We start from the raw sequence: 27,622 nt of genomic DNA, 5'->3' as shown, positions 1-27,622 counted from the left end.
CATTACATATTTTGACATGGCAACGTATGAATATTTTTCATTTATACTTTGTAGCCGTCCGAACGTTCTCTGCCTTCTTTTTTTGAGATACCTTTCGATTTGATGTACGCCGTTAGGTGTGGGTGATGATGTATGGATACACAATTACTGTACTACTTTTAAAGGAACATGATTGAATCCGACTATCCACCCGCTCCTCTCGCTAACGAACCTTATCACGAGACGCTTTTACGAGCGATCAAGCAGCATATTGAAACAGGAAAGAACAAAATCGCATTTGTGAGTCATTATCGATCGAATTCTTACTGTAGCCGTTACAAGCTCCGTCATTTCAATGACGATGTAGATTCAGTGTAGCTAGGTTACGATGGTCAGGGAATCATGGAATAAGGCACAATCTATTGATAACAGTAGTCATTCACACATGTCTACAGCAATCAGTGTACGCTTGAGATCTTTTTTTCAGATCAATGGTGACAAACCAGGAGAGACGACCACATTTAAGCAGGTCTACGACAACGCCTACTCTGTTGCAGCGTTTCTGTACTCGAAAGGTTTTGGAGTGAGTGTTGGAAAAAATTGAAAAGTTAAAAAAACTCATCTAGTTATTACTCCTTCTGGAGCCGATTTCTAAAAGATGAAATCCGATTCCGTTACTACATTTGAAAATTCCACCACAATCTTTTTTCACATGCATACTTCTTTAGAATCAAGTAGGCCTTCCATTTTTTACAGGATCGCTTAAACAATTGATCGACGTAAACTTTAAGAAAATGAATTGCTCGGAAGTGAAAGTTAGTTACTTTTTCTGATCCCAGAAAGACGTCGCATGCACAGTTACGCCGAATCTATGGCAGTATTCTTCATTCTTTCTCGGCGTTTCACTAAGAGGTGGAGCCATCTCCGGAGCATCCGCTCTGTTCACTGACTGTGAGTCGTTAAAATTCTTCGAATATATACATATGCACATGAAATATAAATATACTAATTTTTCTCCGAAAACAGAGCTGTTTTCAGATGAAAATACGGATGTATTAGTAAAATTAAGGGAGAAAAAAATAAGAATGATTACTATACCAATAAACTCGCACTTACCTCAACAGTTACGAAAGAATATAATTTTGCAACATACAATTTTTTTAATATTTATTTTATTATATTATATCGGATATTGGAAGAAAAGTTCAATGGAAAGACTCTTCATGAGGACATAAGGGCGCACCTCAGACGTCACTGATCAAACGAAATAGAAACCGAACGCAAAATCAAGCGAAACATTGTAAAACAAGAAATAAAGACAAAAGAATTATTTTAAGAAAAGCAGAAGAAATAATTGAAAAAATAATAAACTAAGTTAAACGAGCGCATAGAAGGAGGAAGGAGGAACCCTTTGTATTGCATATCTCTGTTTTAGGGCCACCTATGAATGTTTTCAATTAAATAAATAAATAAATAGTAAAAGTTAGGTACCTCAAGCGAGTCTACGGAAATGCGAATAGCTGCGTGAACTAGAGCGATGGGCAGAAGCGCTCTTTTTTGTGCTGCTAACGTTAGAAACATTTTGTTTAAGCTAATGAATTAATGATAGCATGACTTGAGAAATGTTACGGTATCTTTTTAACGTTGTCCTTTGATATCGGTACAGACTACAACAAATCTATCTGTTTCAGTACAATACAAAAAAAAGAGATATGGTGAGAAATGAACCTAACAATATCCTTGAACGGTTGCTTGTTGAATGAAAGTAACGGAGAAAATCAGCACCACTTTCTGATGCTTTACAGCTTTCCTTTTCAGATGAGCTGCAACGTCAATTCGTTGACTCCGGTGCAAAAGTTGTTCTTACGTGTGAAGACTACTTAGAAAAGGTCCTTAAGGCTGTTAAACAGAGTCCAAATGTTGAGGTAAGTTGCAGTGTTTTCTTGTTATTTTGAGGTTTTAGGTGGGGAAAAATCTTTTTCAAGGACTAAGTAAGTCTGTGGACGTTAACCGAAAGTCCGCTTTGCACATATCTTATCGGACTCTTGAATAGTTTATTTCTTCAGGCTTCAGTTTTTCGAATAAAATAGCCCTGCGCTTACTGAATTCTAAAAGTTCATGGACTTTGGAATTGCGATCTCTTCGTTATTTGCCCAGATTTTTTGCGATATCAACAGAATAAGCACAGCTTTTTTTACCGTAGAAGAGTACACGTCGAAGTAGTTGCTTTATTCGAGCAGCACTCATCTCTGAAATCCTCCTTGACGTGATTGATTTGATTCATCCTAATTTTGGTCCTAACATTTTGTGAATACGGAGCTTTTCTCTAATCCAGTTTATTTTCAAGCATTCAAGAGCTTTTTCTTCGGAACTGCTCCAACTTCTGTGGCTGTTTCCCGCGTCCTGCTTTCTAGATAATTTCATGAATTGTATGCTTGTTAGAATAACCTATTAACTATCGCCGTAGCTCTGCGTCCATAGCAAGAAGACCACATATACCTTTTAAGAATTCGCAACGCATGTGCCAAAAGTAATGAGACTGGTTTGTCGAAAAAATCGATTGATTGGACATTTTTGCAAATACACTTAATAGTCCTCAAAGCAGTCCCCTTGAGCATCCATACATCACTTCCAGCGGTTCTGCCACTGTTCTCCTGTTCAAAGACCTTTTTAAAGTCCTGCTCACAAACATAATTCAAGACTTGTGTTACAGTCACTTTAATAACAAGAATGGACATGGGACGCTGACCTTATGGGGCCCTCTAGGTCTTTGGAAAGAAAAAGAAGTGCGGCGGTGACTGATCGGAGCTGTATGGGGGCTGCGGCAGCGTGTCCACATTTTCTGTGCCAGGAAATCCTTCATCAACAGTGCCGTGTGAGCACAAGGTTGATGGAGCCGCCAGTGTCCAGACTGACTCGAGCGACTCTTTTCACCTACGGCTCGTGCACTGCTTTGATAGAAAATAGCACTGACGGTCGTGCGGGCCGGTACAAACTCTTGTGAACAAATTGTTACAAAGCCAAACTTTGAATTTTTTTTTCTTCGGAAAGGGAGTCAGATTTTCTGGTACCTATTCAAGCGCCTGTGAAACGAATTTCAAAGGACATTCCGTAGGAGGATTCTAAATAAGTGATTCGAACTACGGCAGAACCGCTTTACGCAGTGTATCGATGCTCAAAAGGCTACCTTGACGACTATCAAGTGTATTTGCGAAAGTGTTCAAAAATTTCGATTTTTAACGAAGTAATCTCAAAACGATTGGAACCTATTCTGTATTTGCAAATAAGTGCGGAAGCGATTCAGTGACCCAAGAACGCCGACCCGGCCATCTGCCCGCACACACTCAAGGGGAAATCAACAAAACCTGCATTGAATGATGAGAAGATTGACGATAGGAGCTTTGTTTGAGATGAAACTGGTGTCACGAACGAGGAATGATGTGAGACACCAGATCACTGCTTTTTAGACTAAGAAATGCCCAAAAAAAATCGTATTGCTAGGTTTGACAGCAAAAATTGGAGCTATAGTCGGATCAAAACGAGCTGAAGCTCGGTGCACTGCGATTGAAGCGGTGCCGTGGAGAGCGGGGGTTAGAATCGTCTTACTAGCACTTCTCATCGCTGCCGTTTACAATGGCCCCACCTTCATCCAACCACTTGCGCTACTATACCGAGCTTCTTGTCGTTTTGAACTGGCTATATCTACCTTCAGAAGAAAATCAAGTGTAAAGTCTGTACTATACAGTATTGTGTACTCCTATAGTTCTCTTAACTACGAATAACTTCCAAGAAAAGAACAAAATCAATACGGTATTATGGGAACTGTTCAACTTAGAATTCGAAGCTACTCCTAACCCACCATTACTTTCCATCTATTCACAACTGCACTGACTATGAAGGATGTTCGAACTCGGTGCATTCCTCTCGAAATATGTAACCGTATCGATTGCAGGTGGTCATCTACATCCCGAAAGGAGACGACCACCCGCTACCAGATGGTGTTATCAGCTGGAACGAAGTTGTCAAGTCACAGTATTCAAACAATATCCCAAAACCAAATGTCGACTTGGATAAGGACGTCATTATGCTGCCTTACTCAAGGTAATAGCTGCTCTGTATCCTAAAAACTATGCTTTTTTACATGCTGTATTTCGAAGAATAAATGGTAGAGAAAGGTAATATATAGGGCACCCTAGAGAAAGCATCACAAGTTACTTCTATTACTCAAGTAACGGCTACCCATCAGGAATTTTAAGAAAAGATAGTCTGAACTTTTCATCCTTACTTTGAGAAGTTCAAACTTCGCCGCGAGTTGGCGCGATAATAACAGCTATGAATCAAGGTTGCTTTGGTCCAAATGCAAGACGTCTTTGTCAAATTTTCGAACCTGAATGGGAAAATTTCGGAAATAGAAGCAGAAGAAGAAGCATTCTCGTTGTTTTCCTTGAAGATGTTGCGTGGAAAGACGTGAGCAGCTCCAGGCCACAAGCAAACTTGACGCGTTTGATTTGCCGCGCGACAAAAAGTGTGCAAGCATCGCCTCCTTTACGACAAACAATTCGCGCAACATACCCCTCATTAGGGACTTCATTCGCTCTCTCGTCAGAGCGCAACGAAAGTATGGGTTTAGGTGATCTCCTAAGGAGTTACGGAATGCCGACGTCGGTCGATGCACCGACCGTTGGTCACCATTAGCTAGGCGTAGACGTTTTACGCGGTAAGTAAAAGTGGCGAAAAGGATCAGTAGGTTTCCAGGAGGAAAACATGTTCTCTTTGATGTAGCTGAGCTGTAGCCAAGTAAACGTTAGAAGACTTCTTTGGAACTTATAGTCAGTAGAAGTTTTAAAAGTTCCAAAACTGTACGTGGCCATGGTTGCGGGTGTAGCGCGTCTGGTAAGAGGTTCCGCTATAGCTGCGCGATCGGTCACTGGTCCGAAACCGCCCCAATGCCAAACAGGCCTTTCAGCCCTCCGGAGTCGATAAATTGGTAGCAGACTTGTCTGGAGGATTAAAACAGCTACATCACTCTTCTCCTACACTACTCAAGTCATTGCATGCGCTAACACGAGTTCCAAAACTTCATAAATTCCGTACTGCAGTAAAAATCTTTGACGGATCCCAAGCGGATCGATAAATCCTAGACACTCCATCCTTTATCCAAAATGTTTTATACTTCCAGAGTAATACATTATTATTATTGCGTATTGCACTTCGTTTTGTTCGATTATAGTAATAAATTAGTCGAACTACACACTGGTCACGTCATGTAATTCTTACATACAAAATGTTCTATGCTATCACCGAAAAATAAATTAGAACGTAAAATTCGCCCTCCAATCAATAAAGAAACACTGTGGATTACAAAATTTCTATGGCTATTCTAATAAAAATATTTTTTTAGTGGAACTACCGGACCACCAAAAGGCGTAATGTTGTCTCATCGGAACTTCGGCACGATGATTAACATCTACAAACAGTAAGTAATATATTGGTGTCATAATTTTTTTTATTAAATTGGGGAAGTTTGAGGTTGATCACAGAAGAATAGTGGATAACAGAAGCAAAAAATATATTTAGAACTTTTAAAGCATACCATGAATCTGAGGTAGTGAGGGAATCCACTGGAAGAGCTGGAGATGGGGTTGAAGGTTGCGGACTCCGGGTGGTTCCGCTCACCTCTCGCTAAAAAACGGCGTAGGAACCGTTTTACGGTGGCGTTAGCGAGAGGTTCCTACGAGTTACGTTAGGATACTCCTCGTATATGTTCTGGTCCTCTCAGCGCCCTATTCATTGGTTTCATTTAAAGAGACCGGTGAGAAGACCTCACTGGTTTCCCACCGTTGCGCAGCCTGATGCAGCGCGTACACGAGGTTGGCGCCTTACAACTGAAATCGTCGTAAAAAAAAGTTGTCTTCTAAGCCGACGATTAGGTGGAGATGAGCAGAACCATCCCGGAAACCACAATCCACAACCCCATCTCTACCTTTTCCACCGGTTTCCATCACACCAGATGCTGCTTTAATGGCATCACCCCACGAATCTGAGGTGGTACGGATTTCAGATGGAGTATTCATATACGGGATCGTAGATTATGGGGAGAGGGTGATTCCTTCCACTTCTCCCTCTATGAGTGGAAACGGACAACCCCAGAACTCTGTCTCTTACGACGTCCTCAATTTCAGCGCGCCATCCTTGCGCCGCCTCCCGCCTGCGATTCGTCCAAATGGGTTTTCGACAAATTTCGCAGGCGGGCAGGATTGGGCGGAGCGCAAACGTTGCGCATTGCAACATAAGCCGCCATAAGAAACAGCATTCCGGGATCGTCCGTTTCCACTGATACAGGGAGAAGTGGACGGAATCACCCTCTACCCCATAATCTACGACCCTGTATCTGCGTAACCCACCTGAAACCCATACTAACCCAAATTCGTAGGGTGTTGATGTGAAATATCTGGGAAGAAATCGAAGAAACTACAACCACATTTTTTGAAAAAAGACCCTTCACAGACTATTTAAGGTCTTCTTTTGATTGGGAAAACAGTAAGAGTCAAAGGATAAAATTTTCTTTCTCCAATTCTGGAGTTGAAGTGCTATTCCAACTGTCCTGTGGAAACTGCGGATTTTTTTTGGAATATTTCCTTGTTTAAGTGATTTTTAAAACATTGAACATTCTCCTGAGCAGCTTCAATTTAAAGTAATCACCCGCGAATCTGGGGTGGTGCTGTTTTCAAGTGGATCATGCCTATACGCGGTCGTAGGTTATGGAGAGGAGGGTGATTCCGTCCATTTCTTCCCAATTGCCGTAAAACGGAAGATGCGGCGCGTGCACAAGGCTGGCGCGCTCCAATCGAACTCGTTGCAGAAAATAGAGCGCCAGAACGTTCGAAGCCGTATCTTCCGGGGCCGTTTTTTTTACGGCAATTAGGAAGAGATAGACGGGATCACCCTTCTCTCCATAATCTACGATCCCGTATACGAATACTCCACCGGAAATCCGCATCACCCCAGATTCGTGGGGTGATGCCTTTAATGAACCATAATGATGAATTATAAGGGTTTTATAAAAAGCCTCAGCACACATATTTATCCGAACCTTGTTCAACTAATTAGCTATTTAGCTAATAAGCTAAATTAACTAATCTACAAAGATTTTGATTGCTCTACAAAGCGAACATTCGATTGAACATGGATATTAGTGAGAAAAAACAAAATCAGTATCAGCGACGAAAAAAATTGAAAAAAGATAACGAAAATAAGTGAGATGTGAGTGGATCCGCTTCAGGCATGAGGCGGCCCACATTATGCCGCTAATCGCCGATGACTGGGACTATGAGAAGGAAAATATTATGTTGTTCCTGCCATTCTATCACGGATACGGATTCAGTAAGTTTCATAACGGATATAAGCCAAAAGTGGTTTCTTTTCCATCCATAAAACAATATTCTTTTTGATTCCCTTTTTTTTTAGGTCTTATGAATCTTACTCTCCTTCAAGGGAGCGCCGGGATTGTTTTCACTCACTTCGATCCTCATAAATTCTGTCGAGCTATCCAGGATCACAAGGCAAGTAACGTTTCTTGGTTTGCCTCGTGGTAAGAGATTGAAAGTGCAATTTTCAACAAATGTCGAGGAGTCAGGTGGTCACATGGTACTTTTGGCGGATGTGTGCGTTCATCAATCGTTCTGTTAGCTTTGAACCGACATGACTGCATTATGAGAAAAAATCATGAAATGAGCGCTTGCATCATTTCCTGAAAGCTCAAGCTTCATAGATGAATTGATTTGAGCAGTAGGTTTATCCCCTGCGTGAAGGACCCTCGTACAAGCAGTACCAAAATTAAATGGTCCTACCGTGGACCATCATTAGTAATATTTATTTCAAGAAAAATCAAACAAAAACATGTTTTTCGCGTGGGTATCAGTTTTTTTTAACGCTAGTTGGTAGTACGACGTGTTTGTTTATGAGCCGGCTTCTTGCAACCTCTTCCACAAAAAAACTGCCGTTCTAGAAATAGCAATCTTCCAATAATACTCAAAAAATCAATGGTTTCAATAAGAGAAAATTAAAAGAATTTCAAAAATCAGTCGAAAAAAGTAAAGGGTACATTGGAAGCACACAGCAACATAACTTAAGTTCTGGACATACAGAAGAAACTTCTCTTTTACATTTATTACTTACTATTTTATTACTATTCCGTAATCGAAATCATTTAAACACTTCCACTTGTTTACAAGAAGTAAGAAGTGCAGGTTGCTGGCTGCGAATCTACATTCTGAGTAGTATTCGAGCAAGAAAAACGGGAAAGAGGAGGGGTTGAAGTGGGACGGCAAGCAATCTGGAGACTAAAACTGTTGGCAGTGCGGATAAACCAATACTTTCTCAACGGTACTTCTTTCGATTTTCGCGCCGCAAATCTTTTGGAGATAGTTCAGAACTTGCGAAAAGGATTAAATTTTGAATAAGTTACATGAAGCTCAAGATATTACTCCATAAGTTCCTCAAATTTGAAGTGGATCATTAAGATGCCTGATATTATTGTAAAAAAGAACTAAACAATGCATGAAAAATTCTGCCAAACTAAAAACTTGAGACATAGAGTGCTTTCAAAAGAAAATTGTAGAATTAAAGACAGTTTATTTATTTGTTTCTTATTTGTTTATTTTAGGTCCGCTTCCTACCTATTGTGCCGCCGATCATGGTATTTCTGGCGAAACATCCCGTGTGTGATCAATACGACCTATCGTCTGTAAAACTAATAGTTTGCGGAGCAGCACCGGCCGGGAAAGATATTTGTGAAGAACTCTCGAAAAAGTATTCGAACATCAAATACATACAACAAGGTTCGTTCCCAAATAAGGGACCCAAATAGAGGGGGAGGGTCCCATAGAGATTTTAAACAACTCTTTTCCACCATAAAGGAGATTGAGGTCAAATGGTTTTTTGCGTTTATGATGCTATTGTTTGACCGATTAGCGTGAAGTGCATGAAACAGCTGAGTTCGTGTCAGCGTCTCTTCGAATAGTATGTTATTTCGGGAGCTGTCCCACCAATAGCGTAAAGCACAACTGACGCAAACTCAAGGTGGTAGGTGGTCGGTCGGTAGTCTCGCCTACTCACAGCTTGTGACCCAGTCCGAAATTATTCCCGAAGTTTGCTCACGCTAATTCTCGTACACATACAATGTGTAGAAAATGTCCAGTAAAGGTCTTCTATCATTTTATGAAGCCACACGTTGTGGTTGGTGAGTTTTAAGAGAAATTTCTTTGATTTCTTTACTTGGAAAATTTTAAATTTCGGTAAGAGGCTGAGATTTCATATGATTTTAATGAATTTACAGATTTCTTTCAGTATTACTAAACAAATTTTTACATAACTTTTTTTAATTTTTAGAAATAGATATAATTTAAGTAATAAGCTCCCTAATTCTGTGCAAACCGAATTCCACACTGTTGAAATATTGAGAGAGTCAATTTTTTTTGTAATATAGATAAATTATCAGTTTCTTGGTTTTTCAAGTTTTTTTTTTCTAGAATTTTATCGTTTTTGTTCTCTAGTACAGTGGAAATACGAGAGCAGAATATACCGTACACCAGACGAATTCAATCTAAACGAAATTAATCAATTCTAATAAAATTTGATTTTTTAGGCTAACTTACTCTATGCACCAATCAATAAGTCAGTCAGAAAGGTTCTAGATCTATATTTATATTCTTTAGATGCATTAGTCTTCAATGGTAGAAGAAAACTCGAAGCGAAGAAATGGCAGAGGAAAGGCCATTGGGGCCTCTATGCTTTCATTCAGATAAAAATTTATCTCCTGTTTCCTTCCAGGATATGGATTGACAGAATGCACAATGGCCTCACATCTTCCAGATCTTAAAAACAACGTTCCTTTTGGAAGTGTAGGGAAAATCTCACCAAATCTATGCTTGAAGGTATGTTCATATTTCTTCCGCTTCAACGATTCCCAATAGTTACTTATTTCGAAATCTGCCGTTACTTTCAGATTATCGATCCTTCCACGGAAAAAGAGGTGCCGCCGGGAATGAGCGGGGAGATTTGCATTAAAGGACCTACCGTAATGCTAGGATATTTGGGCAGACCAGATGCCACGAACAGTACAATTAAAAATGGATGGCTACACACCGGTACCTTAGTTTTTTTTTCTCAGATCTTACTTATCAGACTACTGTTAGCAGGGTGACACTGTATATTTTATTTTATTTTTTAATCGTTTTCTTCTTTTCATCGAACAATTCCTCAACTACATTCAGTATTATTCTTGATATTTCTGGATTTTTCCCGATTACGAGTTACAAATCGTCAGTTATACTTCTTTTGAGCTTCCCAATCTATCATCTTTAACAACTACCTCGATCTGGGAGATTACAGCAAACTCCGCCGACACATTGATCCGAAAGCTCTTTCTTTTAAAAAAAAAGCTTCCAGCGATTTTGAGGAAATATTTTACAGACTATTTGTGAGTAGGTGGGTGGAAAACGTAAAGTACCGCTGTAATATTTTTCATATCTTTGCATTTGTTGAAATCTTTAACATCTATTACATCTATAATTGAGTTTTTTCTGGCACCCCAGTCTCTCTTGGCTTTCCTGGTTTTCTTTTACAACTCATTGTGGACACATTTTATAAATAAAAACCAGTAGCTCCTTTTGTACGAAATATACCTCAAACGGATTCCATCGTCAAGGATTCTTCTATCGTAGAATTTTTCCCCGGCCACCCACCAGTAATGGTGTACAAGGATGAAGATCCCGCTTCACTTTTGCAAAAATCTTATATTTGCGATAGTGACGTATGTTATCGAGGTTTACGTTAAAGAAATTCTAGTTTCCCCTAAATCTTCAGGCTGTGACATTAATGTAAGGATTTCTGTCGATATCTTTATTCACGGCTGTGCAGTACACTATCCGAAAATAGCACCCAACTGGTTAGTCGCAGATCTTTAGCAGGTCTCAAGCTTTGAAGTAGCGGATTTCCTCTCCATGCGCGTCAGACTTGGATATTCTGTGATATTCTGGATTCAGAGAGTTCTCTAAAGTCTATTCATGCTACCAAAACACTTTTTTCTTTACTTTTGCATGACTACTTTGAGGTCATGCTTTCCTACGTATTTGTAACATTACACATTGAGTTACAATGAGTTCTGTTTACATGCTGGAACTGAAAAAGAAAGCGCTTCACTCAAGCATTAGTACGGACTTTGAGTTCTTGTTTCTAAATCCATGCATCCGCTATGACATATGATGTAGGTGCCGCGGACAACCTCAAAATTTGCGAAAAAGTAGTGGACAGCGTCGCGACGCTTTCAGGAGGAGGGAGAAGGAGAAGAAAATTTTTCTGACATAAAATTGTTGGAATCCAAAGTCTACGAACTAGAAAGTGGAGAATAAGATGTGATTATGTTATGTCTATTGATATCCTGCCTATAGAGACGTCGAAGATTGTCATCAGTCCCGTTACTGTATCCAATCCACAAATGTCGCGTCGAGAATCTCCTCAAATTCTGTTACATATATAATCACTGGGGTGAATCTGCTGTAGTCAAACTTTTCTGTGTGGGAACGGGATATTCGGATATTTAAAGGCAGCATACCACGAATCTGGGGTGGTACGGTTTTCAGGTGGAGTATTCGTATACGAGGTCGTAGATTATGGAGACCGGGGTGGTTCCGCTCATCTCTTCCTGAATCACTGCAAAAAGCCTGCCCCTGAATGCTGTTTCTACGATGCCTTCTACTGCAGTGCGCCACCCTTGCACACGTAGCGTCCGTTACTGCCTATCGGGGCAGCCCGAATTGATTTTCGACGAGTCGCAGGGCGGAGGCGGCGCAAGGGGTGGAGGGCTGCAATAGATGGCGTCGTACAAAATAGCATTCTGGAGGCCACTGCAGTGATGCAGAGAGAGATGAGCGGAACCACCCCCGTCTCCATAACGTACGACCCCGCATTTTGATATTCCACCCAAAATCCGCACCACCTCAGATTGTGGTATGCTGCCTTTAAGGCAGAGCTCTTCGCTCTGGTTTTTTTTTTAAATAAAACTTAGAAATTAAACCACGGTTGAGTTAAGGACTATTCTCATCGGTAAATATTCGAAAGAGAGCAAGATGGAAATGAATGTCCGATGAGTTCTCTCATTGTTTAGCCGAGTTCATTAATCACGGGTTGTCCTGGAAGTTCGCATGATCCGCGTGAGAAACTCATTGATGAACAAATGAACAACAGCAGTGCGCATTTGCTGATCACGAGTCATTTTCGTGTCATCGATGCCAGAAGGATGCGTCGATTTCTTCTATGATCCTTTGATTTTAGCCAGGAAGTGGTGTTGTTATCGGGAAAACGTGAGAATAATTATGAAAATGGCTACCGTACTTAATGAGCACTTCAGTATGAATTATCACTAGCATTTAATTCTTGTTTATTCTTGTCTTACTTTTCTTCTTTTTCTTGCCTTATTTTTTTCGGTACTCTCCCAACCATGAAGACCTTAAAAGAAATCTTTGAGATCTTAAACACCACTAATCACTACTTATCTTACTATACATCTTAGCAACAGTTGAATATCATTGTTTATGACGGGATGTTCATGATTTAATGTTGTTTCTACGTAGTACAGTCCACATCTTCGTTACCATCGGGATTTAATTTTTTTTTCGAAAAAGAGTACGTAAGCATGAACACCACATGCGCTCGTAATATGCTAAATGTATTTTTAAACGAGCCAAAGTTCGAACAAAAAACTTCTTTGGATGCGGAAACGATTTAACTCTCGAGAATAACCTCATAACGCTCCCATACACCCACTCAAATCCAGACATTTGGATGATCCACGGCAGCGTTCCGAATCGAGTGTACATTAGATTGGACTGATAAGAATGAGGCCAAGATTTTTCTGACTGAGAAAAAAATGGTATTTTCTGGAACCGATCAGCAGTAAAGCGTTGCGGTTTTTGTTTTTGTGAGTATGGCAGTGTTGTGACACCTGAGTGACACTCTGCAAGCTGTGCCTATGCTCAAGAGGTATTGTTATAGTGGTAGTGTGAGCCTCAGTGTGGAGAACCGTTGTAACATTACGGACTACTTGGATGTTTGCTTATCCAGTTCCCAGCCTATGCTCGCATGGAACAATCCTTAAAGATCCCCGTCACTAAATCAGAAACAAATTTATCATTTCTGTTGCAAGAAAAAAGCGTCAAAGAACTTAAAATAACATTAGTGGATCCCGAATTCGGGCTGATAATGAACTGCGTTCAGGTGATATCGGCTATGTGGATGAGTACCGTAATCTTTTCATCGTGGATCGCCTAAAGGAACTTATCAAAGTGAAAGGACTTCAGGTTCGTTAGTTCTATTGGTTCTAAAGTATCTTGTCTGATGTGATCCAGTCCGAGTCAATCCATTGTGGGTCTAACGTCTAATATGAAAGATTCTACATTCTGTAAAGTTCTATACGTTCAGATCTCTGAAATATACGAAACACATACAGTAATCGCTTCAGACTATGTAGCGTATCTCAACCGTCATGAATCCTGACTAGAATAGTATGACATTATTCAACTTTCCACAAAACCACCCTTCAGCTCCAGAGATCTTCGCAAGTAGCCCAGCAAGATAAAATAATCCGAAGCTTCTACCGGTGAAACCCCTTTTTACCGATTTCTCATCTACGGTATGAATAAAAACAAGGACAACTCTTCTTTGCGATTGTTCCCAGATTCCATTGAAGGAAATAAAATTCTCCAAAATCTTTTCTGAATTTTGTATTCAAGGACCAATAGATTCGCTTCTTAAAGACTATTCACTGCCACCGCAAAACATATCAATAAGTTTTTATTTGTTTTCCGGATTCCTATTACACTGAAAATGACTTTATTTTAAGTCCTACGTTGTACAGTGAATATAAATAGTGACTTTCCAGCAAAAGCACCAACCTCCTTGTTCTTTTTACATTTAAAAGAATTTTCCCTGGAAATTTGAAAAGGGCTCATTAAAACTGTCGATTGACGAAACATTAACCACTCCGAATAGGAAATAAAATCTAATCTGTGTAAGTTTCGTCCTTGTTTACATGAACAGCATGCACATAAACGAAAATTCTGCAAAAAAATCTACGAGAACGAAATTTCTAACAACAAATCTGCGTACTTTCTCAGCGAGGAAGTACTTTATTTCAGGTTTTTTATCTGTCAGAACAACTGTTTTCGACCGCTGTTTTTATATGTTTGTAGTTTTTTGTTTCTATGGTCAGGTTCGAAACAATTTACACTTTTTAAAACTGTGAGAAAGCTAAGAAAAACTAAGCGCAATCTCTTCCGCACACTCCTACAAATACTTGAACTCATTCAAATACCTGTATTGGAGCACAGAAACATCCATAAAAGAATAACATATGAAACGCATAAAACATAAAAAATATGAAACAACACATAAAGAAAGAAGCCACATAGAAAAAGTAATGGCCAATATGTACTAAGTAGTTACTGTTAGTATAGTATAGTTATAGCTAAATAGTTATATTTCATGTACAAATTCTAACTTTTATAAGTCAACTCCATACAGAATTCAATCTTTTGAGAAAACTTTAAACCAATTTTAAGGTAAGAAGGAACTAGTCAGCAACGATATCCGAAGCGAAGTGAATTTGGGAACAAAAATAAATCTTAAAAAAAAGAATCGGCACTCTAATTAGTAGTTAGCAAGTTATTTTCATTATTAGGAAGTGAAAAAGTTGGATAACGTCAAAATTCTTTCCTTAGAATAGTAGCTTAAATGCTAAAAAGAAAGAAATTCCCTCGTTTTTCGTCTGAGACATGAGATGAACTCAAAGTTGTCGCGAAACAGCATTTGTTTCCTAGAAGAGGAAATTACATTTTTAAAGAGGTGCTCTTCTCTTTACTTTCATGGCAGTTCCCGTGTTTCCTCACTCTCCTTTCCGGTGTCGATGTCCCATTAGAATTTATTAATCTACATCATGTGTGCCTGACGGCAAAAATTCATTCTAGTGGAATGACCAGTTGTTCCAGTTGAGATAATTGTAAACTAAAGGGGTCATTCAGTTTTCGTTTCAGTTAACTTCAAATTCAGGTTGCCCCAGCCGAGTTAGAAGATCTACTCCTATCTCATCCCTTAATTCGTGACGCTGCTGTCATCGGAATTCCTGACGAGAGGGCCGGCGAGTTGCCACGGGCATTCATCGTCAGGGCATCAGACAGTCTTACGGAAGAAGACGTCAAAAATTGGGTTAAAGGTAACTTCAGCAGAGAACTTCTTCTTATCCGCTTTAATAGTCCCAATCGTAATTTTTTTCAGAAAAAGTTTCCCCATATAAACAGCTTGCTGGAGGTGTTGAGTTTCTGCGAGAAATCCCTAAATCGGCAGCAGGAAAAATTCTACGACGAGTATTACGCGAACGAGTCACGTCGAAACTATAAACATGAGTGCGTTGTTAGGTTTAAAGGCAGCTTGCCACGAATCTGACGTAGTGAAGGAATCCACGGGAAGAGCTAGAGATGGGGTTGTAGATTGCGGTATCTGGGGTGGTCCCGCTCATCTCTTCCTGATGGTCGTAGAAAACGGCGTCTTCCAAGCCATTTTTTTTACGACGATTTCAGTCGCAACGCAGTCGCAACGCGCAATCCTTGCGAACGCACCGCATCCACATGCGAGCAGTCGAAAATTAGTGGTGTCTTCTTTATACAAGTTAAACCAATGAATAGGTTGCTGAAGGGATTGGAACGTCTACATAGAGGACCGTTCTAATGTGCTTCGTAGGAATTAAAGCGGTCGCTACGCCCGTTTTTACGACGACTATGAAGAACAGCGGAACCATCCTGGATTCCGCTGTTTATACCTCCATCTCTAGCTTCCCTCGCGGATTCCTTCACCACGTCAGATTCGTGATTCGCCACTTTTAAGGGTGTCAAGAATATAATAATGTGATAATGATATACTGGTGCATGACACCATAATTTTGGTCAAAAATAACCAGTGAATATGTTTCTGGCACCCTTTGTACCCGCCACATCCGTGCCATATCAGGCTGATACAATTTTAGCATCAATTTTTGCCGCCGCTTTTCCGTACATTCCATTTCGAACCTTTCTCGCCCAGTTAACCTTTGTGGTTTACGCTAATTAAATTTGTGTTTGTTTCATGCTGTCATACTGTGCTTTGAGATGATCACATCGATTATACTTTACTTGTTTGTCACGAGTACAGACCCAATATTTTGAATTTGTCATAAATATTTACTTGATACTGCTAAACTCAAAACTAGAAATTTGTTTTGATTGAACTGAATTGATTAAATTTGATTGATTTGAACTTCGCCAGTACTGCTTCTGAGGTGGTAAGGATCTAAATAAGGAGTTGCTGGATTTCACAAAGGCTGTTGGACTATGGTTGGTACTCAAGATCGAGAATACCGTAGTGAAAAGTGGTTCTCATGTCATCCTCTCCTCCACTGAAATCGCTTCGAAGTTTATAGAACATACAATGTCTTAAATGGGCTTTAAGAGATGTGATAATTGAATTTTTTAAAAGAAAAGTCGAAAGGAGGATTCGATTAATTTTTAATCAAAGTGAAGAGGAAAAACACATTCACAATGTGCTAAAAATATCTGTCAATAGGATCGTAGTGAAATAACTACGCTTATTTTAAACAAATTTAACATCCTGATCGTTCATACTGTGTTTTTGTTGTGGTTGATACTGTTAAATTCAGGTATTTGAGTGGACCTATCATTCCAAAACAATCTAAAAAATAAAAGTGTTTCTCATGAGCTCAATGTTAAAAAGGATCTTCTTAATAAAGCATATGTTCATTAGAGCTCTCAGTCAGTTAAGTCATCGTGAACACCCTAAAATGTTCTTTAAGGCATCACCCCACGAATCTGGAGTGGTACGGATTTCCGGTGGAGTTTTTGTGTACGGGATCGTAGATTACTGAGAGAAGGGTGATTCCGTCCATTCCTTCCTAATTGCCGTAGAAAACGGCTCGGACGATACGGCTTGGAGCGTTCCGGTGCACTTTTTCCCAGAAGAAGTTCGATTGGAGCGCACCAGCCTTGTGCACGCGCGCACCTTTCCGGCCGTTTTTTAGGACAATTAGAAAGAAATGGACGGAATCACACCCGTCTCTATAATCTAACATGCCGTGTACAAATACTCCTCCTGAAATCCGCACCACCTCACTTTCGGTGTGCTGCCTTTAAGCCACTTATATGTGATTCTTCGCACATCAATGCAAACTTTAAGACGTCACGAACGCTACAGGAAACATTTCTTTTAGATCTTATCCAAAAAGAAATGGTTTCTTCCTGCATCAACAAGAATTCAGTCAAGGAACTTGAAGAAGGAAGGACTTGAGCGTTGCCTTACAGAGTTAAACGTATTTAAAGGCATCACTCCACGAATCTGAGGTGATACGGATTTCAGGTGGAGTATTCGTATACGGGCTCGTAGATTATGGAGAGTTGGGTGATTCTGTCCATTTCTTCCTAATTCCCGTAAAAAACGGATGATGCCGCGCCGCACAGGGCACAGGCTCTATGATCCCGTATACGAATACTCCACCGGAACCATCCCAGATTCGCGATGTGATGCCTTTAAAATGTCCTGAAAGTGTCGAGCCCTGCGGCTGCTATGTATGGTTGGGGTTGATCTAGATGTAAGGACATATGAGAACGATACCCTTGAATATGGGATAAAGGAAGGATGTCCAACTTCTTCGATGATTGACATTATTTCATGAAATTTCGACAGTAAAACCTCTTTGTTATCATTTCTATGTTTAAAGGGAAATTCTGAAGTTATTTCAAAAGTTTTTTTTTCTAAAATAAAATCTTGAAATTTTCTCCCCAATATTTGCAAGCGTGATTTTTAAGGGAGGTATAGTACATTGTACAAAGTACATAAGACTGATTCTTCATCGTGAGCTTTTGCTATAATTGCAGCAGTCTGATTCACCATTCCGAATGGTAAACCCTGAATATCAAAACAATTTGAAAAATAGAAGCATATTCTATAGGCGAGGTATGATAAGCGGTTTCTCCTAACTAACTGAAGTACATATATGCTCATTACAGCTCTCATCAAAATCATCATGATCTCCCTAAATCGATCTCATGTATGATTCTTCGCACCGCAAGAGATCCTAGATCGTAGGCGAACACCATTATAGGGGAAATTGCGTCTAGGCAGAGAAAAACCTTGACTTCGTTGGAAATAGTGTATGACTGACTGGTATTTATTCAAGGAGTTGAACGCAGCAATGGCTTTGGAGCATCCTTGCTAAATATCTCTTCGTAGCTGCCGTCATTTTTCAGCAAACAGCTCAGACAACAAAAATAATTCCAGTCAGGTGCCCATCCAACCTGACTCCTGTCAAGGCTTTCGCAAAATCCATATCTGTTTACATTTATCTGGACAGACGTGGGTTTCCAGGTAATTTCGATGCAGGGTCGACGACACATCGCAATTTTGCGCTGTTTGAAGAGAATAACAGAACATCGTCCATGTCGACTTCCGTCTGCGTTGCACTCCTCGAATTCTTTTCTGCAACAACATCGTTAAAACTAACAAGTATTTGGCGCGGCTTTCGATTTTCGGATCTCTGACAAAAACGTGTGCCTTTTCAGAACCTAGTCAGATTAATGTTTGAGATGTTCGGTGTCATCTTCCGCCAGCGCTGCTTTTCAAACGTAAGTGGGACTGCCTTTCGCCACGCACGCTTCTTGATCGTGCAACCAACGATGACCGACGTTTCTCGCAAAGGTTTAGTAAACGACTGCCATTATGCGATATTGGATTTGCCCGATTATAGGATTTTCCAAGCACATCAGACCGTTGTTTAAGTGTCATCTCCACATTCGCGACAACACAGACAATTACCGCCTGCTTGCTGGGTGTGTCGCATATGAGTGCTTTTTTTCTAAAATAAAATCTTGAAATTTTTCAAATATTAAGAGGGGTTTTTATAAGGGAGAAAAAAAAAAAAAAAAAAAAAAAAATTTTGCTATTGGGGTTGATGGTAAACCCGAAGCACATTTTTAGTGCGTTCAGATCACCAAGGGCTGACGATTTTCTCTGTTATAATCCTCATCGCGTCCCATAGTCCGTAAGAAGTTTCATTCTAGAGTTCATCTCACCAGTTCGCAGTTGTACGAAGGTGTAACTGGAGGTCGTTAAGCAAAATTTCTTCACCAGCCTCTTGTATCCTTCTCTTATAGTTATCGTGCAACGTCTTACTTTCTTCTCATCAGCATCACTGCAGTAACTCGTGAGTGTTAGATATGTAGCACTTTCTAGAACGTTTGGGAAACTTGCGCCACTCATAAGTGGAGGTTGCATAATTTGAAGGTTCTCAGCTCGTTTACCCATACCGTACGCATGATTCAGTGAAGTCAAGACCACCACGTGCTGGTAACAGTCCGAGATGTAGGTGCGGCCTCTACGCGATACACAGTTATTAAAGCGAATATAAGCAGAACCCATCCCAAGCGTTTCCTGCTATGGGCCAGCGGACAGTACAGATTGCTGACCGAATCATATTTTTATGTGACATTTAGTCTAAGAAGCGGATGTAGCGCGGTCGGTAAGAGGTCCCGCTGTGACTGCACGATCGGTCGTTGGTTCGATATCGCCCTAGTGCCAAAAAAATTCTTTCATCGCTCCGTAGTCGAATTGCACGCGCCTTCATAAGCGTCAAACGATTCTGAGTTGATGTTCAGCACTTCTTGCGCAATGAAGTTCCATGACCTTGGTAGACGATACATAGAAGCGTTGAGTGAGTTGAGATCTTAAATATTGAGTTACACGTAAGCACTAATTAGGGGAATGAATCTGTCGGTCCGTTGAGCAGGGGCAAGGAAGAGAAAGATAAAGAAAAGAAATTCCTCCACAACATAACTAGATTTTATTTCTTCAAAAAACAGTTATTCATTCCGCATAGACCAAACAAGAAAATCTCTCATGAGTCGCGCTCGTAGATCTTCTTTATGCTGAAGCACGACGTCGATCAACTGCGAAGAACCGACCTCACGTATCATCTAAATCAAAAACAAATGGAATAGTCCCCGAGCGTGTTCAAATGAGCTGTGGGATCAGTCTATGGCCAAGACGGATACTTCCCCTCCATAGCTTCTTCTGATCGAAAGGGCAATTTTGGAGTGCTGGTTGCTTCCTCGGAGCATCAGTATCCGTCTCGGCCACGATCCCCATCATAGAAACCCAAAAGAGGACATTCGAAAGCAGCTGTTAAAAGTGGTTCACTTGTACCTACATAACTGCAGTTAACACTTATGCTCTACGGATCTACCTCACTAGAGGGATCACAGCCGGTTACTCGCGAGGCTACGTGGCGCGTCCCCGGGTGGCGGATAGGGGGCTAATCGCAGACCAAAAGCGACTTTGTTCTTGCCCAGAGACGCGGGTGGATTCAGGGTATGGACTACCTGTTTCTGCTGAGCCAGGACTGACTCATGACATCCTTGTATTCCGCACCTCGGTCCGGCCCAATCAAGTGACTGGGAGGTGTAAGGGAGGCGGTTTGGAGTCGCCTCCAACAAGTAAGCTCCACATGTCCACTCCGGGAGAACGGAAGTTCTCCCAAAACCTCGTGGGACTATGGGCTTGCAACCTGCCCATGGGTTTTAAAACTCTTTTGCATGTCACAGTAATAGAAAAGACTCTCCTGATTCCGAAGGAAAGCCTGGTACGGTAGCGCCAGGAAGGACGGGGATGCAGGAGTCATATAGGCTACCGAAACGATAAAGGACTAGGATGACGATCTGTACTTATAACGCACGTGCTCCTGCATCGTAAGCGGCCATCGAAGATCTGATGATGCAAGCCAAGAAGATCAAGTACGACGTCATCGGACTGACCGAAACGAGACGACGTCACCCTCTCAACGCCGTATATGAAACAGGCGAAGAATTGTTCTTAGGAACAAGCGACAGTAGAGGTGTTGGTGGAGTTGGCGTCCTCGTCAACACGAGTATGGCAAAGAACATCGACTCTTTCAAACAACTAACGACCCGAATCGGACATCTGCGGACGAGAAGATGTGGTCCAACACCAGCTTTGACTATCTTCATCGCTTACGCTCCAACAACAAGCTACGATGAAGAAGAAGTGAAAGCTTTCTATATGGACCTGGAGAAGTTCAATCGAGAAGATCATGCCTTCTACAAGGTCATAATCGGCGATTTCAACGCCAAAGTTGGCCCAAGAAGAACGCCGGAGGAACTTCACATCGGGACCCACGGCCTACAATGACGACTAAGACCATCCATGGGAACTCGCAGTTCCAGAAGTCCTCCTCTCTACGCTGAACGTGGGAGTCACCCGGTGGAGGGTACCGTAATGAAATAGACCACATCATTGTCAATAAAAAGTTCTGCCTGACGGACGTCGCTGTTGTACCAAAGTTCAATACGGGATCGGACCATCGCCTCCTTCGAGGAAGATTTTCCTTCACAAGGAGAGCAGAGAAAGCCTCCAAGTTCAAAGGGAGAAATCCCAGGACTATCATCAACTGGGATCTCTTCGCTACGTTAGCCGGCTTTTGGGAAGATTCCGTTGTGGACAACATCAACGAGGAATATGACCGGCTCGTTGAACACCTTCACGACTGTGCGAAGAAGGCTGAGAGTTCTAAAACCATCAAGAGACGCCTGCCTCTTCAAAATCTTGAGCTGATACTCCAGCGTGGAGCAGCACGAGCCGCAGGGAACCAAGAACTCACGTCCGCGCTCGCAAGGCTTTACAGATAGAAGATAAAGGAAGACCTTAAAGAAAGAAGAGCAGAGGTACTGGCTGAAGCTGCAGAGGCGGGGAAAAGCATCAGCTACGCACGTCAAGACTTCGCCAGTCGCAAGACGAGGATGACTGCTCTCCGGAACCCGAAGGGAATAACCATTGCATCGGATGGAGAAAATCATCTACGACTTCTACTCTGATCTCTTCGACAGAAATGTCCACTTGCCTCCTCACCATCTAAGGGAAGACGGACATGTCATTCCAGAGGTTCTCCCGTCCGAAATACGACATGCCATCATGTCGGTAAGAAATCGCACGGCACCCGGTCCCGACACAATAAGACCAGAACACCTGGAGAGCCTTCCGCCAGTACTCATCAACACCCTGGCGAGGCTCTTTACACGTTATCTGTCGGAATGCAAGGTTCCTAAACAGTGGAAGATCAGCAAGACCGTATTGCTGTATAAAAAGGGAGATCCACATGACATCGGCAACTATCGTCCAATCTGCCTACTGTCTGTCATCTACAAGCTCTTTACAAGAGTGATCCTTAATAGGATTGAAAAAGTCCTGGATGAAGGACAGCCATGCGAGCAAGCAGGGTTTCGAAAAGGATTCAGCACGATTGATCACATCCACACTGTTTCGAAACTCATCGAGGTATCACGAGAGTACAAAATGCCGCTCTGTCTCACCTTCGTCGAATTAAAGAGGGCCTTCGACTCAGTTGAGACGGAAGCGGTCGTGGAAGCCTTATACAACCAAGGCGTCCCTACTCAGTACATAAAGGTACTTCGAGAGTTGTACAGTAACTTCTCCTCCGAAATTTCGCCATTCTACAAGAACATCATCATTGACGTGAAAAGAGGGGTCCGACAGGGTGACACAATTTCACCCAAAATATTCACAGCCACCCTCGAGAACGAAATGCAAAAGTTGGAATGGGACGACATGGGAGTGAAGGTTGATGGTCGGCAGCTACACCATTTGCGCTTTGCTGATGACATCGTACTGATAACGTTTAGCATCAGCCAAGCGGGACGAACGCTGACCGATTTAGACGAATCATGTGGATGCATCGCCCTTCACCTAAATCTGCAGAAGTCGATGTTCATGCGGAACGGATGGGTTTCGGATGCCCCATTCACGCTCAATGGAACGAACATATCCGAATGCACCAGCTACGTTTATCTGGGTCGGGAATTGAACATGATGAACGACCTGATTCCCGAGCTGGGCAGGAGGAGACGAGGCTTGAGGAGCATACAAGAGCATGTATTGAAGAAGAGCAGGAACACCCGGCTCCGTGCTCACCTCCTCAACACCACCGTACTTCCTGCTTTAACCTATGCTTCGGGAACTTGGGCATTTCGCAAGCAGGAAGAAAACGCGGTGAGCGTCATTGAACGCGCAATTAAGAGAGTGATGCTAGGAGTATCCCGTTTCACGCAACTGAGGGATTCGAAGTTCTCTCCTACGTCAGCGATCGAAGATTAGAGACACCGCCGCGTTTGCAAGGAAAGTAAAATAAGGTGGACCGGACATGTGATGCGCTTTAATGACAACCGTTGGACCAGATCCGTGAGCGAGTGGGTTCCCCGCGACATGAAGACCGCCGACCCGATGGTCAGATTTCTTGACGAAGTCCTTCAAAGAAAAGTATGATGCTCCTCGTGTCCCACGCGAAAGGAGGAACCACTGGGCTACTCTGGCACGCAATCGGGACAACTGGAAGGATTACTGGCGCCCGCTCGACCAGTTCGAAAATGAACGGGAGTCAAGGTGATCAACACTTACGCTAATTACCTCTAGATAGGGAACGATTTCCAGAAGTGTCAAAATCCTGTCTATTACGGCCTCGTGGTCGAGTTCAGGGTGCGTGTGTTTCACGTGATTCACCAATGCCGATTGATACTTCAGCGATGCGTGTTCAATTATCACGGTTTCGACGGGTGGAAAACGAACACATTGAGCTGAAAGTACCATAATATAAAGTGAAGACCATTTTTAGAGGTTTTATTCAGAATAATCGAGAGTAACATCTTTATTAACGAAAAATCTACTACAAATACTAGAATGTACTTCAATAATACAAGATCCATTCTACCCTGTAAATCTTATCTCATTTAAAGAAAAATATAAGTAAAAAGATCGTAGAACTAACGTTTGAAGAAGATGACCAATTTCAGGAGCAAGTATTCCTCTCTGGTCACAAATAATCTTCGAAACCTTGAGATTACATGAGTGTTAAGAATGTCCGCAGAAACGCTATAGTGCTCTCTCATTCTAAACAACAACTATCTTGATCAATTTAAAGCAAAACAAAGCATTTTTGAAGTCCAATCCAATGTCAAAAATATGTGGACTGACAACACCTCTTGAACCATTTGAATAAATCTAGAACATTTGAAAGAATTAGGGACACAATCATTTAGGAGGGGGAAATTTTTTTTAGGAAAAAAAATCAAAAATGGAAATCATAGTACGTAGAAACCTGCTCAGTCAATCTGTGAATGAACGTTTGTATGATTGTGTTTGAGTCTATGTATTGCAAAAATGCTACATACAATAAAAATTGCTTTGTCGGTCAAAGAGAGTGGAAATGTTTGGTGAGATGCGTTGCACCACAGAGGAATAGGCCGAATCAGGCATCCAGTTTCTGCTCTGTCGCCACAAAACAGCGAAATGAGTAGTATACAAATTCATGCGAAAGTTAATGGAATATTAAGAGTCATTTAAAGGTATCATCCCACGAATCTGGGGTGGTGCGGGTTTTAAGTGGGTTAGCCTATACGGGGTGGATTGTGGCGAAGATGGTGATTCTTTTCGTTTCTTCCTGTGTCAGCGGAATGTTGTTTCTTATGACGGCTTCCGTTGCCATGCGCAACGTTCGCAACCCAACCCCGCACAGCCTGCGACTCGTCGAAAACCCATTCGGACGAATCAGTTTTCGACGTATCGAGGCGGGGGCAGCGCAAAGGTGGCGCGCTGCAATTGAGGACGTTGTAAGAAACAGCGCTCCGCTGTTGTCCGTTTCCACTGATACAGTAAGAAATGGACGGAATCACCCTCTTCCTGGCAATCTGCGACCTCTATAGGCTAACCCACCTAAGACCCGTACCACCCAAAATTCGAGGGATGATGCTTTTAATCTCCCTGGATGAAGAAATTGAGAATCATTTCAAAAAACGAGAGCCTTGAGTGAGAGTATTGCCAACGGGAGCCTTGAGCGTTAGTATCCTCAGTGGTCCCGTATCGGACTTCACCATAAATTACGCCTCCGTATGTCTACTGCAATTGCACCACTCCATCCTAATGTACTCTTTCAAATGCATGTTACTCAGTTTTTCCAAACTTTCCTTCGAAAATTAGACGCACGCATATGGACACCTGCATATGGACAAGCAGCGCATCACAAAATTGGGACTCTCACGGATAGTATAAATGTACACTACGAATGTGAGTGTGTTCACACTCAATCATTCCAAATATTTAGAAACTTACTTAGACACTTAGATGGCCCGTCTTCACTGGACGTGCGGGTCCCAGCATCTTTTCCACTCGTTTCGTTCCCTCGCCATTGTCATCTAAGATGTTCTCAAGTTTCGTGAGTGATGTTGACGTGGTCCTTGAGCCGTATCCAGCTGAGTTCTGAGCTGTTCCATCCGTGTAGCGAACACGTCACCCCATCTCGTTGGCGATCTCCCTCGAGGGCGTTTTGCATCTCTTCGGATCCACTCCACTGTTCTCTTACTCCATCTATCGTCGATTCTTCTCAGGATGTGACCGGCCCATCCATGTTTTGCTTTCGATACATATTCCGCTGGGTCGCGAAGACGGGACATTCCTCTTAAGTCGGAGCTGCGAAAACCGACTAGGTGTTGTATGCGCCGGTTAAGCTTCAGAAGGCACCTCTCAAGGGCTCTCTATGTAGTAGGTAGCTTCCTAGACGTTGGCAGCGATGTCTGTCTGAAGGAACTGTTGAGTCGAACAGATGGGCACGAAGATCTTGGTCCGTCAGTTGGTCCGTAGCTTCCCTGACGGCTGCGAATGCTGCTGCTCTCATTCTTCTATTCAGTTCTTTCTTAAAGTCGTTTTCCGTTCATAGAACGTCCGAGGTATACTTACGACGAAGTTTTCACGATTTGGGAGCCTTCAAGTTGTACTCTTCCGTCCTCGCAGTAGGCGTTCTTCATGAATTGTATGTTCTTTCTGTTTATTCACAGTCCTATTCTCTTCCCTGCTTCGTTCAATTCGTTGAACATCGTTTCTGCTTCATTGGTACTGCTCGAAAAGAGAACAATGTCTTCCACAAAACGGAAGTTCGAGAAAAATCTTCCGTCAACACGTATGCCCCTTTCTTTCCAGGAAAATGATTTCAATATCCATTGCAATGCAGCCGTGCACAGCTTCGGCGATATAGTATCGCCTTGTCGTACCTCTTTTCCAATTGGTATGGGGAGTGGAGATGGAAAAGCTGTATCTTCGTGGTGCATCGATCGTAGCAATTGGCTAATGTCCTCACATACGAAGCGTCCACACCGTCCATGATCGACAAAGGGGCAGGCTGTATTTTCGGCGAACCTCTATTGCTCTTGACACGGTCTGGATGTGGTCAAAGCAGCTGATCCCCTGACGGAATCCAGCTTGTTCTTGAGGCTAGACTTCATCCAGCGTCCTAGATATGCGTGTGAGGATGATCTTGGTGGACACTTTGTATAACACGCTCAGCAAGCATATCGGACGGTAGTTCCGAAGGTCCTCTCGGTCACCTTTCTTATGGATAAGAACGGTTCGCGAGGTCTTCCACTGGTCTGGGATCCTTTCTTTCTGAAGATAGGATGTCATGTGCGCTGCTAAGATTACATGAAGCGGATGGCCACTAGCCCGAAGAAAGTCTGCTGATATAAAATCAGGTCCGGGGGCTGTGCCAGGTTTCATGCTCTTGATAGCGACTCGTACTTTCGAAGGGAGTATCCGTGGTGGAACTTCACCAGTGGGGATGATCAGGCTTAACACAGGAGTTGATGAACGGAAAAGGTTCGAGTAGAACCTCTCCGTAATGACTTCCATCTCACAACGAGAAGACTTGCGAGTCCCATCTTTGCTTAGCAAGACTGCTAGTAAAATATTATATTCGCGGAGATCCCTGCGGCACTTCTTTGGACTCATTCTTCTTTGTGCTGCTTCCAAAATCTTCTTCTGTCTATATTTCAAAAGATCCTCCTGCAGCACTTTTCTGCAGCTAGTATTTGCTACTAACCGCTCAATGTGCGATGCATTCGGATCAAGCCTCAAAGCCCTTCTTCTTTCCAACAATTCCTTGGTGGTCTTCGAAATTCGATCCAAGTTTGTCGTGCGCGGCTTCGAGGCATGTTCAGCACAGGCTAGTAATCCTCTGATCAGCATCTCGTAGTCCACGTTTGGGTCCTCCTCGATGTGCCACCTTGGGACTAAGAGTCCTCGAGTACACAATCGTCGTAGACTCGAGTAAGCAATCGTCATAGATGTTTTCTCTTTTGTTGCCGAAAGCAGATGTTCTTTTCCATCGTGTGGAAAAGCCGTATTTTCGCACGAAGGAGACAGTGATCAGAACCACTACAAAAGGATGGTACTACTGAGATGTCAAGTAGACACCACCTCCTTTTGGTGAGTATGTGGTCGATATCCGCACGAGTCGCACCATTGGGCGATTGATCATTTTTCATGAAAAGAGAGTTGCCATGAAAGAGGCGAGCCCGGCAAGACGACTGCCATTTTCATTCCCTTTCCCTAGTCCAAATCTTCTAATCCTGCATTCCTCTTCTGTGGCCTTTCCTAGTTTTGCGTTGAGGTCCCCGACAGCGAATTTTTAGAAGGA

General features: G+C 42.2%; 5 protein-coding genes across 6 annotated transcripts; 3 read left to right on the top strand and 2 right to left on the bottom strand.

The window, feature by feature from the left end:
* Window positions 1-168: 168 nt before the first annotated feature.
* Window positions 169-15,431, top strand: RB195_019989 (uncharacterized protein; the record flags this gene model as incomplete). 2 transcript variants are annotated; one of them, XM_064188093.1, is made up of 15 exons in its annotated part: window positions 169-279; window positions 467-562; window positions 819-930; window positions 1,798-1,904; window positions 3,932-4,080; window positions 5,381-5,455; window positions 7,262-7,362; window positions 7,447-7,541; window positions 8,645-8,819; window positions 9,179-9,220; window positions 9,811-9,914; window positions 9,986-10,127; window positions 13,255-13,337; window positions 15,085-15,247; window positions 15,310-15,431. In XM_064188093.1, 15 exons carry the CDS (start codon window positions 169-171, stop codon window positions 15,429-15,431), a joined length of 1,677 nt encoding a protein of 558 aa, XP_064043974.1. The 2 variants fall into 2 exon arrangements, with proteins under 2 accessions (XP_064043974.1, XP_064043973.1); XM_064188092.1 differs by lacking the exon at window positions 9,179-9,220.
* A 5,410-nt stretch (window positions 15,432-20,841) lies between these two features.
* On the top strand, window positions 20,842-21,279 carry RB195_019988 (uncharacterized protein; the record flags this gene model as incomplete). Its single annotated transcript, XM_064188091.1, has 1 exon — window positions 20,842-21,279. The coding sequence occupies one exon, from the start codon at window positions 20,842-20,844 to the stop codon at window positions 21,277-21,279; it is 438 nt and encodes a 145-aa protein (XP_064043972.1).
* A 651-nt stretch (window positions 21,280-21,930) lies between these two features.
* On the top strand, window positions 21,931-23,259 carry RB195_019987 (uncharacterized protein; the record flags this gene model as incomplete). Its single annotated transcript, XM_064188090.1, has 1 exon — window positions 21,931-23,259. The coding sequence occupies one exon, from the start codon at window positions 21,931-21,933 to the stop codon at window positions 23,257-23,259; it is 1,329 nt and encodes a 442-aa protein (XP_064043971.1).
* Window positions 23,260-25,349: 2,090 nt separating this feature from the next.
* Window positions 25,350-25,607, bottom strand: RB195_019986 (uncharacterized protein; the record flags this gene model as incomplete). Its single annotated transcript, XM_064188089.1, has 1 exon — window positions 25,350-25,607. The coding sequence occupies one exon, from the start codon at window positions 25,605-25,607 to the stop codon at window positions 25,350-25,352; it is 258 nt and encodes an 85-aa protein (XP_064043970.1).
* An 814-nt stretch (window positions 25,608-26,421) lies between these two features.
* RB195_019985 (uncharacterized protein) lies at window positions 26,422-27,267 on the bottom strand (the record flags this gene model as incomplete). Its single annotated transcript, XM_064188088.1, has 1 exon — window positions 26,422-27,267. One exon carries the CDS (start codon window positions 27,265-27,267, stop codon window positions 26,422-26,424), a length of 846 nt encoding a protein of 281 aa, XP_064043969.1.
* Between the last annotated feature and the right edge of the window lie 355 nt (window positions 27,268-27,622).

Source organism: Necator americanus, chromosome II (assembly GCF_031761385.1).
Source record: "Necator americanus strain Aroian chromosome II, whole genome shotgun sequence".
In the NCBI taxonomy this organism is placed as follows: domain Eukaryota; kingdom Metazoa; phylum Nematoda; class Chromadorea; order Rhabditida; family Ancylostomatidae; genus Necator; species Necator americanus.
This window is presented reverse-complemented; position numbering and strand designations above follow the sequence as displayed.